Consider the following 13,307-nt stretch of genomic DNA (forward strand, 5'->3'; position numbering starts at 1 on the left):
AATAATTTGGACAGGTAAATGAATGGGTATAAGTCGGTGGGACTAGGTAGAAAAAGGGCTAGAACACCTGAGGTATTCTGTGCTGTAATGTTCTATGGAGGATCATCAATTGAGGAATGATTGACAGCTCTTGGACTCTACTCCTTGGTGGGGAATCTCATTGAAGCTTTTGATTAAAGGCACGGATAGTAGATATTGCCATTGTCTCCTGTGGTAGGGAAGTCTAGGACAACAGGGCACAATTTCAGGATTGAAGATTGCCCATTTAAAATCAATGCAGAGGTATTTCTTTAGCCAGACTGGTGAACCTCTGGAATTTCCTACCACAGACAGCTATGGAGAATGTCATTGGGTATATTTAATCCTTTTGACTCAATGACCCAGTTTTCCAGAACTGGTTTTATGCCCATCCAGCAGCTGGTTCATACTCAGGTTTGTACTGTAGTTTACCCATGTAGTCAGTCTGAAGTATATATGAAAGATTTAAAAATGGCCAGAGTCAAAAGGGTTAAGACAGAACTGTGGGAAAATTGATCAGCTCATGACGGAAAGCCAAATAGCCTGCTTTTGCTCCAATATCTATTGGGAGCATAGAAAATGTTTCAAAAAGGTTTTCAAATCTTGTGCAGAATGGAAAGTATCATCAACGACAACTTATTAAAATCTCTGGCTGATGAAGCAGCAACCAAATTCCTCCAGATCTTACTGCAGGAGCACAATAAGCCACCTAAAAGCTCAATTCACAATATTAAGTTGCACCTTGGTTTTGACTTTGAGATACAGCACAGTAACAGGTACTTCATTAACAAACCCTGTTCACTTTTGGAAGGTAAGAGGAAACCCAGGTCTCTGGCACTGTAATTGTGTTGTGCTATTGCTTAGTCCAACACTCATTCTGCTGTGCTTATTGTCTTTGCACAACAGATTCTGTTTGATGCTCTTGAGTGCCAAACAAAAATGAAGACTGTTTCACACAAAAGAACAATTTTGCCCAAAGCTATACATGGCTGCAAGATGAATGGCAAAAATCATTAGAATGGGTTGAAGCCAACATTTTTTAAATTAATGTTGCATTTAAACAGTGTTTCAGAAGTGAAAACTACCCTACGATTGTAATTATTATTAACGTTCCCACTGTATCGAGTAACCCAGAGAACATGGATTGTATCTTAATCATCCCCTCCTTTATATCTTGTTCATATTTAAGACTTTCTGGTAGATTACAGGAGCTTAATCAAGGAGCCTGGAGTAGCACTTTCTTGGAAATAAAAGGACTGCACACTATGCTACAGGGTGCACACTCAAAAGTGAGTTGTTTTATTTTGAAATTGCATAGTAAACATTAAAATTGTACATTAAAAATGCAGATGATGTAGCACAACAACATGCCTGTCAAAAAAAGTAAAACATTGAAGACAAAGGTGCAATGCACTGAAATAGGGCTGAGCACATCCAATTTCACAGAAAAATAGTTGTGCTGCCATGAGCAGAAATAACATTTATTCTAAATTGAGTGTCAAAATCAACATTTTGTTCAATTTTATGTCAATTCTTTGACTGTGACAATCACTTCTACTTTAGGCAGTCATCAGTCAACTCGAGTGCAGTTTAGCATTCAGTAGTCAGTATTTTGTTTGCCATTTGCACCACTGCAAGAATGATTATGAATGTGAATTTTTTTAAAGGAACCAATTGTTTTTCAGCTATATTTTTTCCAGTGTACCAAAGAAAACAATTCCATTTAGATTATATTCAAGATACAACAGACATGGTAAGTTTATGAATACAATGCATTAAACTCAAATCAATTTTTTTTTACAACCTCCGATTAAATACATCTTAAAAGGGTGCAGGTTATCAAGGTCTGGGCTTCTTTATCAACTTAAAAACTAAACATTTATCAGCGTTGCAAACAAAGGCTAATAACTAAAGATTAAATTGATATTTGGAAATGTAAAATGAAGTGTTCACATGCAACTTGCAATTAAAAATAATACAAATCTGTTTAAAATTGCTTGAATTACCAATTATCATTTGAACTTTGCTTTCTAATAATCGTAAGTAACACTACAATCCAGCTTTGGAAGGGCATTCAAGTTCTGGCAAGCTTAAATTTGGATGAGTGGCCTACAAAGAATTTAATTTGCTTCAAATCTGCATAAAAATAGTCCACAGACTTTGAAGATTTCAAGCAAATGAAAGTACAAGAACATAAAACAAGTACTCTTAGCTTCATTTAACACCAATCTTGATGACTATACATAATTTATTTCTATACCAAGTATGAAAGCAGAAAACAAACCATAGGTTCAAAATCATCATCTGAGATCAACACAAGTTGTGTTTACCTCAACATGTATACATGCTCTGGGGCTTTCTAATTTGCAAACAGGTAGTCATAAGAACCTTGGATAACCCACTTTCTGATGACATTATTAAATTAATGTGAAAATATTCAATGGATAATACATATTATTCTGTCAATTGGGGTTTAACTACAATGGATCAGACCAGTAAATATAAAATACATTTTTCAATGTCAACACCATTCAGAATGTTGACCAATCCAAGCAGAAGAGAACACTATTTGCTTAGAGTTAGAATCCAGCAGTTTTTACAAACTGCATAGTGTCCAAATCAGAACAATTTGCACTATTAACCTTCATTTTAAAAAGGTCAATCAGAGTTTCAACTTGCATAAATCAAGTAGTGATGTACTTGTTAGTGACAAAATGTCTCAGTGCAAAAGTGGATATGGTTCAGTATAAAACAGGAATATACTTTGTCATTCAAAAATCAGAGCCCAGTTGATTTAGAGATAAAATTGTTTAAGATACTGTATGGAGCAAGAATTTATGGTCAGATTTTACCAATTTAAATGGACAACAATTCTACCAAAAGGCTAATTGAAAAAAGTAGCAATTAACATAAAATAAATTTCATTAACTTGTGCCAAACAAAAACAAGGTAGTGATGAACATCAGTATGTAATCATTCATGCACTTCGGGCTTCACCATTTTCTATAACAAAAGAAAAAAATGATCATCGACCTTATATAAATCAAAAGGTTAATACACATGGAACTAAACACCCATCACCATTAATCAAGTGGCAAGAAATTTCCTCACCCCACAATCAAATCCCTCCAATCCAATGTGCAGATGTTTAATGCTAATAAAACAATTCAGAAGGATTGTCCTGGGATATTATGGGTTATAATCAGCACGAACCAGTCTCTTTAGCTCAATTTCCCCTGTGTCAACCAAGGTCTCATTTGCCTCATCCCTCTCAATCTTTCCTATCCTTGTACCTGTCCAAATATTTTAAAACATGACTGTATCTGCCTCATTCCACTGAAAAATTTGCCTCTCAGGACCTGTTACAGCTGTGCCCTCAAGTTTTCTGCTCTTCTATATTGGGAAAAGGACTGGCAATCCATTTTAGCTATGTCCATGATTTTATAAACCACAATAAAGTCACCTCTCACCCTCTTTTGCTCCAGGAAAAGTAATCTCAGTCTATCCAGTCTCTCCTTGTAACCCCAGCCCTTCAATCCCAGCAACATCCTCATGATGGTCCACACTAATCCATGGAATTAGCTACTTCTAGTTTATGACAAAACTGAAGCTATAGGAGGGCAAAACTAGAGGATGAAGAGAGAGATCAGAAAATTGAAAAGATATCTTAAATTATGTTTTGTCACAAATAAATTTATATTTAACCAAAAACATTATTCGAATACTCTACTCTATTAAAGAACCCAATATCCAACCCCTCTTCTTTAGATATAGGTCTTCAATCATGAGACCTTTCTTTAGAGAAATGCATCAAGTTTCCATGCAAATCTCCCATAAGACCAAACAAACAAATTGAAAATGCAACATTTTTAACATGCGAAAGTATAATTTCTATACAGGTACACGATCCTTTATCCAGAACCCTTGGGGGACAGTGTGTTCTGAATTTTGGATTTTTCCGTCTTTCGGAAAGCCCACCCGAATTGTGCAGCCGTATCCACCCCCTTCCAGTTGCTCGGCCGCCGGTCCCCACTTGCCAGATTTTGGAGCTTTCTGGATAAAGGATCGTGCACCTGTAATTAGAGGGCAGATTAAAAAAAATATTACTCATCTTGCAACTTTTAATAACTAAACTTTTTTCCTCTCTCCTTTAACCCAATTAGTTAATTCCATAACTTTCTGCTTCATTATAGGGAACAACAATTAAATAATTTAGCAAATCAGAGATCAACTAGAATACTACTAAGAACTATAATGTCAGACAACTTCAAGCTAACTGTAATCTCTCTCATACCTGGTTCTTTTAGAGTTTCTGAGCTGCCAGCAAGCTCTTGTGCTCCTCCTGCATCCAACAGCATACTGACTATATTGTTCTTCTGTCCCTCTTCAGAAATTCTCTTCATCAGTTCATCCTGTTTAGATTTGACAAGAGAATATTTGTGAATTAATGGTATCTTATTAAATGTATAAATTTCTAAATGACAACAAATTCAGGGAGGGGTGTCACTAAATATTGATCAAACATATCAGCTTTCAACATAGTTGTGCCATGTGATAAAAGAAAATAGAATGATAAATAGGCATCAGCCATCAAGAAATCTCATTTTATTCTCCTCTCATTCACATCAATGCCCCCAGCTACCTCCACTCACCTGCACACTGGTAGTTACTTAGTGATCAATTAACCTACCAACCATCACATTTTTCAGATGTGGAAGAAAACCTGAAATACCCTCAGGAAACCCATGTAATTTCAGAGATAACACTAGCACTGGAGGTCAGGTTTCGAGTACAAACGCTAACCGTGTGTTACACACCTGTTAGTTGCATCTACTGACCTAATTTTGCTTCCTTCCAAATAAAGTATACACAAGAGAAAACAGAGAAACATAAAAGTAGCAACACATGTTGACAGTTTTACAAAAGTAAGCAATGCAAAAGAATTGCTGATGGATTTTCTCTAGAAAAAAAGTAGTTGGTGGGTAGATGTTTCACCTACACCACAAAGTCGAGATGTACACAAAAATGCAAAAGGAAATTCAATTTTTTTCCCCTCAGAATAATTAAACTCTGAATTCAGTTAAGGTGTGGTTAAGGCATGTAAACAGTTCAAAAAGCACAAGAGCAAAATATGCACGAGGAATGTAAAGAAATTTATTTCAGAGATGTACAAAATTATTATTAAAGAAGGCTCAAAAAGGAGCCTTCATAAATGGGAGGTAGATTTAAATAAGCAAATAGTTGATCGTAGATGGATTCAGATACGTAGAGAGAGTATGAAAAGTACAATAAATGTGAGATATCAGGTAAGTTCAATATAATTTTATTCATCAGTTATATTTAACACCACAAAGTTACATAATATGAATTATAAGGGTACACAATCCTTTATCCGGACATCTAAAATCCAGAAAACTCCAAAAACTGGGAAGTGGGGAGAGAGACGGTAGTGCAAGTCGGGTGGCCGAGGCACAGTGGGGGAGGGGGGGGGGGGGGGGGGGGTGCAGGGGAGGATATGGTAGCACAATTCGGGTGGACTTAAATCTGGCTTTCTGAAGTCCGGAAAAATCCGAAATTTGGAACACACTGTCCCCCAGGGGTTCTGGATAAAGGATTGTGTATCTGTACTTATTCAAATTCATGTTTTAGATGTGCACAAGAAGTTGGTAATTTTTTTTGCATTCAACTTGGCAGTGTTCCACAATTAAACCCTTTTGGTTTGATTTGGGTAATTTATAGAATGAATAACCAAAGGATCAAATGTTATTTTTACTGGTAGATATGAGAGCGATTAAACCTAAATTAAAACTGAACATGTAACAAGTAAAATTTGTTCAAATTGCCTTGGCAATAGCTAGAAAATGTATTGCTCGGAAGTCAGATACTGATTTGGGAATGGATAAATGGCATGCAGAAGTTCAGAGTTATATTCCACTTGAGAAAATTACTTATAATTTAAGAGATATATATATCATACATTTTGTAAAATATGGAGCCCATATTTACAAACTATTGGTATTAAAATGTATCTCGAACATATCCTTTCTCTCATACATATTTATATGTTTAAAAGTATTGGAAAGTGAAGTACTCCTCAAGTGGTTTTCTTGCCCCTCTTATTTTTAAGTTTGTAGGGGCTTGGGATTAATAGGATGTTTTTATTTCTTTACTCTTCTTTTTTTATAAAATATCACATGTACTTGGATTAAATTTGAATTATTGTAAAATGTTTGCATTTTATTTTAAATAAAGTATTAAAAAATACAGATACCATTGCTATGTCCCAAATATTATGGTGCCCTGAAATGAGAGGACTATGTACAAGAAGTGCTGTAATTCCTTCATGATCAAATGAAAATATACACAAATACCTTTTAATAAAATCTGGGATCTGCACTTTAATTACAAATTTAAAATAGTGGAGCACAGGGACAAATAAAGAAAGAAAAAATCTTGTCCCATACGTAATTTGTTTGTTTATATGAATACTTGACCTGCATATCTGTGTGTTTTGGCTGGTTGTGTGCCTGCTTGTTTTGCACCGAAGACCGGAGTATCCTTTTTTATTGGGTTGTACTTCCGCAATTAGTTGACAATAAACTCGACTTCTAGAACAGTTTATCATAAAAAACCTTGTCAAATGTCTCGCCAACTCTGGCGGAAGCTTGCTTAGGCTAATAAACTGCTTGGATGAGTGCACTAAATAGTGTTTTTATTGACATAAACTGTACATAAAATTGTAGATATTACCTCAGAAAGCACAGAGAATCCAGGTGGCATGTTTTCTACTTTAACAAAGTCGTCTTCATCTGATTTTTGACTCAGATTCACAGATCCAGCCTCCTATTAAAGTAAAATGGGAAATAAATTCCACTATTTTGTTTGATGGACTTTGTAATTCATATTGCAAAGATGAACAAGGAGCAAGGTTGAAAATTTAAGTTCAAACTTACAATTCAACTACATTAGTGGAATCAAAAAGAGGAATAATCTTGTTTCTACCCTCCATTTTTGCTTACATAAAATACATATATCAAGAGGAAATGCATTCTAACACAATCTACATTGTAGAGGTTAAAACCATGTGCTTATGATTTATGGTTGTATTTTGTACTTTTCCTTTAAGGATTAATTGTTTTTGTAGAATTACCATGACATCATATGTCGTAATATGCGAGCAGACCGGGAGTTCTCTTTTCATTCTTGGAATGACAATGGAAGAGACATGAGCTCTCGAGAAACTTTTCTTTGAATTTATCATTATTATTAATCATTTATCATTTTAATTCATTTAAAGTTGAGTATCATTATCATTTACAATATGCTTTGTTTTACTCATCGCGAAGCTATGAAAATGTTTATTTGCTTTTCTCAATGGAAAATTAAAGCTATTTACAGCTGCAATTACGAAGTTTGATTTATTTGGATGAATAAGATGCCGTGTTTTGAGATTGGGAAATATTAGAAGCTGGGAAGTGTCACCTACATTTTTTTTCAATAATCTAAAAATCTATGCACTAAAAATGCAGTTGTACATTATTCAGGATTTTCTTTTTCTAAACTGGCAAACTTTTATACATTAAAAACTGAATTAAGTGATTGTAGGGAAAAGGAGTTGAGTCAATGATCAGATCAGCCATGATTTTATTGAATGGTGGAGCAGGCTTAATGAGCCTTAATGCTCCTATTTCTTATGTTCTTGTAGAAATCTATGACCTTTTTAATTCCATAAATACTATTTTTCACTTTAAAGAATTTAAGAGAAGTAATAATTTAATTTTACATGCAATATTTTCCTCATTTATTTCATTTGGTTTCTCATATCAGAGCATTTGGATTTTTCATTGGCTTGTAACTAAACTCACATTACAGCACAGCTGAGATGCTGTTTTGAATGAAAAATAAATTACACTTCTCCTGGATGCCTTCCCAAAATTTAAAAAAAATATGCACAGCATAACATTCTCAACTGACCCGTAGAAGTAATAAAATTTTAAAAAGACCAGATTGGTCAGCATTCTGTTTGTATATTTTGCTTAATGGAGCCGAGTAGTATAACTATAACTTTCACTAAAGGATCAGGTGGAAGCAATTTCAATTAGAGAAAAATAAACTTTCGAGGTATAAGGTTTTCTGCATCGGATGCACGTCATCACTTATGTAAAATATAAATGTTAGGGCATATTTAACAATACTTTGCTTTCTAAACTCAGGTAGATTACTATGGTCAATGGAGATGAAAAATAAAATTTGAATGCTTACATAATCATTAACTAGCACAGGAGACTCTGTGTCAGGGCTGGCAGGCAGTGAACGGTCAGGTAGGCCTTGCAAGTTATTTTCTACTTCCACGTGCAAAGCTGTTCCTGGAAGAGTACATTCAAATAATGGTAAGGGCAGCTTTGAACTCCTGCTCTCTTCATTGAATAATACTTGATTTGATGCTGCTGAAGATTCAACAGGAGAATTTTCAGTTTTGCTGCATTCATTTTCAGCTACGAAATAAAATAAGTCAATTGATTACAAATACTACATTTTCAGACAATAATCCTATTTAAAGCATCTGATAAGATAAACACAATATGATCAAATTCCACAGTTTGTTATTTCAAATAAAAGCAAATAGAAATGTAAAATCTACCTGTGGTGACTGTGTTCTTGGTTTGATTCGTGGCATCATCCTGACTGGGTTTGGTAGGAACATCCTATAAAAGGAAAAGTTCAGTTTGACAATAAGCAGGATGGAAATTTTGGAATTTTAAAGTGACAGAAAGTAATATGGGTTTACAGTCTGCTCTGCTGTTCAACAAGATTATGGTTGATCTGGTGCATCATCCACTTTCCTTTCCAAACACTAATGATGTCAAAATCAATTTGTCTCATTGACATCCACAGCTCTTCAGGGTAAATAACCTTGCTAATTTTTAATGTAATGACTAAAAACTTTTTTTTCTTTTCAATTCTAAATGCTTGATCGTTTATTCAGAGACCACATTTCAGTTCTCCAACACATTTAATGAATCTACATTCTGTAATTTCCTTGCAGATCTCAGAAAAAAAATCAAGTTATTCTTCCCTCCTATCTTAACTGATGTATTTCTACAGAACTTAAATGTATAATCAGTTTTAAGACATGCACTCAATGACAGCAAACACGGGTTTTTGAATACAGGAATTTATTACAACGTCAAAAAATATTGTGAAGGGCAGGTGATTGTTGTGATATAAATAGCTTGTATCAAAATTGTTACAAGGAAAAAACCGGAACACAAGAAATAGGAGCAGGAGTAGACCTTTTGGCCCATCGAAACATCTCCACCATTCAATAAAATTATGGATGATCTGGTCATGGATCTTGGTTCCACTTACATCCCTGTTCCCCATAACACTGGTTTCCCCTATTCCTTAAAAAAAATCCATCTATCTGTATCTTAAAGAGGCAGCCTCTTCTCCTTCAGCAAACAAAGAATTGCTGGAGGAACTCAGCAAGTCAAACAGCATCCATGTGCAGGAATGTTGAGAGTTGAAACCCTTTATCAAGACTACGTCAAAATGTAAAATTATAGGAAAAAGCTGAGGGAAAGGCCCAAAGATGATAGGATTGAAGGCGCGAGAAGTGAATAGAGTGAGGGACCATTAGGAAAGGAAGCAGAGGGAGAGAAAAAAGTTAGAGGTGAGAGGGAAAAAAAGTACAGAAGTTGATAGAAAAAATGGAATCAGAAGGGAGTGTGATAAACCAAAATTAGAAAAATCAATGTTCATGCCTCTAGGTTTAAAGCTGTCCAGGAGGAACATGATGTATTGTTTCACAAGTTTATGTTTACCCTGACTGGCTGAGTGCCTCCAGCATTTCTGAGTGTTTTTAGTACAATCAAAGGTTCTGCAGACTTTTGTGTTTCACTCAATGTGCATGTACAGCTCTGCCTTACCTGGAAGGCCTGTTTATGGCCCTTGAAGGAAATGAGGGAGATGTGGGGACAGGTTCCGCAATTTCTTCAGTTACAGCAGCAAGTGCCTGAGGAGGGTGGAAGGGTGGAGTGTGAAGAAAGAACAGATTGGGGAGTCTCTGAGAGACTTAAACTATGAAAAGCAGATAGGGGCAGAAAAGGGAAGATATGGCAATAGTGGAATCGTACTGATTTTGGCAGATCATTGATGGATAATATGACAGATGTTGTGCCTGATCAGGTGGCAAGTGTGGACCAGAAGGACATGTCAAAAACATTGTGAAAGTAGGCGATTGTTCTGACATAAATAGCAAAATGCTACAACAGTTTGTATCAAAATTGTTATCAATAAGATCATGGATGATATGACCATAGACCTTGTCTCCACTTAGCAATCTGTTCCCCATAACCCTCAAAAATCCATCCTTGTTCTGCCTGTTGAAGGGGATGGGGTAAGGAGGTGGGATAAGAGCTGAACTATGAGAAACAGAAGATATCTGGGTGCAAGGTATCTGTCCTATCTCCTCTTAATCTTTGCCCCAGCTTCTTTCCCCCTTTATGTACATAATTGTACCTTTTTATTTTAGTCTTGATAAAAAGTTTTGACTTGAAACACTGACAGACCCGCTAAGTCCTTCCAGTAATTCTTTTGTCTTCTCACGATAACAGCGTCTGCAGCCTTTGTGTTCCTCTACCTTTTACTTTTCTTGGGTAAAGCATCCCATAGCTTCATTATTCTCTGGGAGAAGCAGTTCCTTCTCATCCATCTTAAATCTACTCCCCAAGTCTTGAGGCTGTGTCCCCAAGAACCCACACCCCTGAATCTTGAGATTATTGACTCTTGGTAACATTTTAGCATGCAAAAGAATGGAGCTATCCATTTTGCACTTCTAACCCTAACACATCTAACAGGAAAGTAGTGCAGATGAGACCATACTGGGTGAACAGAGAACATGATTGCAAATAAATAAATATCTTTAAATTTAACTTCTCATTTTAACAGACAAAATATCAGTTTTCAAAAATAGAAGCCAAATAAATTCCTGTTGATGTCAGGCTATTCCCCCACAAACAGAAATGTAACACATCTCTGAACTAACAAAGAAAATAAAAGGTTTCAATCCTAATTCATCAGATCAATTAATAATTACAAATGCTTCAGGCCATTCTCCTTCATGAAAATCACAATCCAAACCAGTTGTCAAAGTTCATAGGACATTATAAAATTAATTCAGATCTGCGTAAATCAAAGTTAATGTTCTTAGGAAACATTACCGGTTCCTGAGCATTTTCATCTGCAATTTCATTATTCGCCTGAAGAGATGTCTGCACATCAATATTACAGGTAAAGTCCTCTATTTCATCTTCTTCATTCTCATCCTCGCCACTGCCATAATTTGTCAATGGCTGAGTTTCAGCTTTTGACAGACCTGGTGGTTCAAATAATGAGAATAATTTTTACTTGCATTTTCTAAATGAGGAAAAAATGTTTGATAATTTAAAATGTGCATTATAATTAGTTAACCATGCCAAAAGCCATTCAGGTTTTGAAGCTTGGGTAATCTCATTCAGAACTCAGAGTTCTATTCAAGAATACAATTTTTTTCCCCTTAACCCTAAATACCCCAAAATTTAATTTTTAGTTCTAGATATTTACAATTGCAAAAATTCTTCTCAGAGCACCAAAGATTGTGTATTTAATGCAGTTCATAACCAACATCTTAATTTTCAGATCTTGTGAAAATTTAAATATAAATTCAAGAAGCATGAGCTCCGTCTCATCATTCTCAGACTATTTTCATCAACAGATTATATTTCTAATGGCAATGGTTGTTCTTTGCAAGAGAGAAGGCTGGCTATTTATATAGGACATGAGTCTAGATTTATTTATTTTCATGTTTAAGAATTTTTTTAAAAAACTTTCAAAATGTTCACCTTGTTATCTCACTAGAAATGGCTTCTGTACTAAATCTGAGATAATCAGTCATGAGATAAAGCAAATTTGGAGAATTACTGTGTAATTTTAAAGTTCATTTCAGAAAGCACATACATCCAGGGAAAATACAGTAAAACTCTTGTAATCTGGAATTCAAGCAACTGGTAGCCTCAACCAGCAAAAATGCAGAAAATAAATGAGAAATGTAAAAAAAAAATGGCAGTTTAAAATTGGCACTCCTTGCCATTAGTTTGCCAATCACACAAAAATGCAATCTCAAGCAAGTGGAAAATTCACTTATCTGGCATCTAACAATCCCCATAGGTGCTGGATATCAGGTTTTACTGTATAAATTTAGACATATGGCACAGCAACAGGCCATTTCGGCCCACGAGTCGGTGCAGCCCAATTTACACCCAATTAACATACACCTCCGGTTCATTTCAAACGGTGAGAGGAAACTGGAGACCATGGGGAAAACCCAAGCAGACATGGGGAGAACATACAGACAGCATGGGATTCGAAGCCCAGTCCCAATCTGGCATTGTAAAGGCGATGCACTAACCGCTACGCCAACTGTGCCACCCCTGTAATTTGATGAAGGCTGGAATTGTCAATCAAAGTCCCAATATAATTCCATTGATAAGAAAACATACAGTTTAATGATTTAGAAAGTAATTATGGCCTGAAACACATAATTCAGAAACGTATATTAACAAATCTTTAGTGGATATCTGACAAAGCTTACAGCGTGGGCCACTGGTTAAAAATTGCATTATTAGCTTGGAAACTTATCCTAGTGGTTATTCAGCACACAAGTACAGCAAGTTTCATTATGTATGCCAAGTATTTGAGGGAACCAATACAAAGAGGAATTTGTCCTGGGTCTCACTTCAAATTCTGCACCCTATTTGTAGCTTGAGGCCATACTTTCATCTCACACAGAAACTGCAGATTCCAAGGCTCTGATGGATCAAATTTCAGTTTGGAGGCAGGGCGGAGGGGAGAGAGAGGCAACAAGATCATCTGAACACATAGGGCACAAATTTTGAAGAAATCCTGACAGCAGAACATCTCGATTACTCAAAGTTCCACAATAAAATTAAATGATACAATTTAGCTATAAAATGTCTTACTGATGGAAACACATTTAGCAGCCATGACTTCACCATCCTCTTCTCTCTCTGACAAAGCACTTTTCATTAACTTCTCATGTTCAACAGACTTATTTGCTTTGAGATCATCTACAATAGCTGGTTCACTTTCATCCTTATCCTTCAAAATTAAAAAAGTGGAAATAAATAGCTTAAACATGAAACATCTGGCATGAAAACCAGCAGTTAAAAGACAGTGGTTTCAGGCACAAAGAATTAAAAACAATATGAAAAGTATCAATGACCACACAA

At 35.5% G+C, this 13,307-nt stretch overlaps 1 protein-coding gene across 9 annotated transcripts in view; it reads right to left on the reverse strand.

Moving 5' to 3' along the window:
- Positions 1 to 1,287: 1,287 nt before the first annotated feature.
- pcm1 (pericentriolar material 1) overlaps positions 1,288 to 13,307 on the reverse strand; it is a 120,283-nt gene continuing 108,263 nt past the window's right edge. For 7 of the 9 annotated variants that reach the window (XM_069924543.1, XM_069924540.1, XM_069924541.1 and 4 more), the window contains 8 exons: positions 13,038 to 13,176; positions 11,241 to 11,395; positions 8,660 to 8,723; positions 8,281 to 8,513; positions 6,769 to 6,861; positions 4,313 to 4,430; positions 3,997 to 4,091; positions 1,288 to 3,021 (listed from right to left, as the gene is read on the reverse strand). In XM_069924543.1, the coding sequence (XP_069780644.1) occupies positions 2,992 to 3,021; positions 3,997 to 4,091; positions 4,313 to 4,430; positions 6,769 to 6,861; positions 8,281 to 8,513; positions 8,660 to 8,723; positions 11,241 to 11,395; positions 13,038 to 13,176 (927 nt within the window). In that variant the 3' untranslated portion in view covers positions 1,288 to 2,991. Of the gene's footprint in view, positions 3,022 to 3,488; positions 3,645 to 3,996; positions 4,092 to 4,312; positions 4,431 to 6,768; positions 6,862 to 8,280; positions 8,514 to 8,659; positions 8,724 to 11,240; positions 11,396 to 13,037; positions 13,177 to 13,307 lie in introns of all 9 variants that reach the window. The other 2 variants (XR_011353538.1, XM_069924539.1) reach the window with 2 other exon arrangements.

Source organism: Narcine bancroftii, chromosome 3 (genome assembly GCF_036971445.1).
Source record: "Narcine bancroftii isolate sNarBan1 chromosome 3, sNarBan1.hap1, whole genome shotgun sequence".
Taxonomy (NCBI): Eukaryota; Metazoa; Chordata; class Chondrichthyes; order Torpediniformes; family Narcinidae; genus Narcine; species Narcine bancroftii.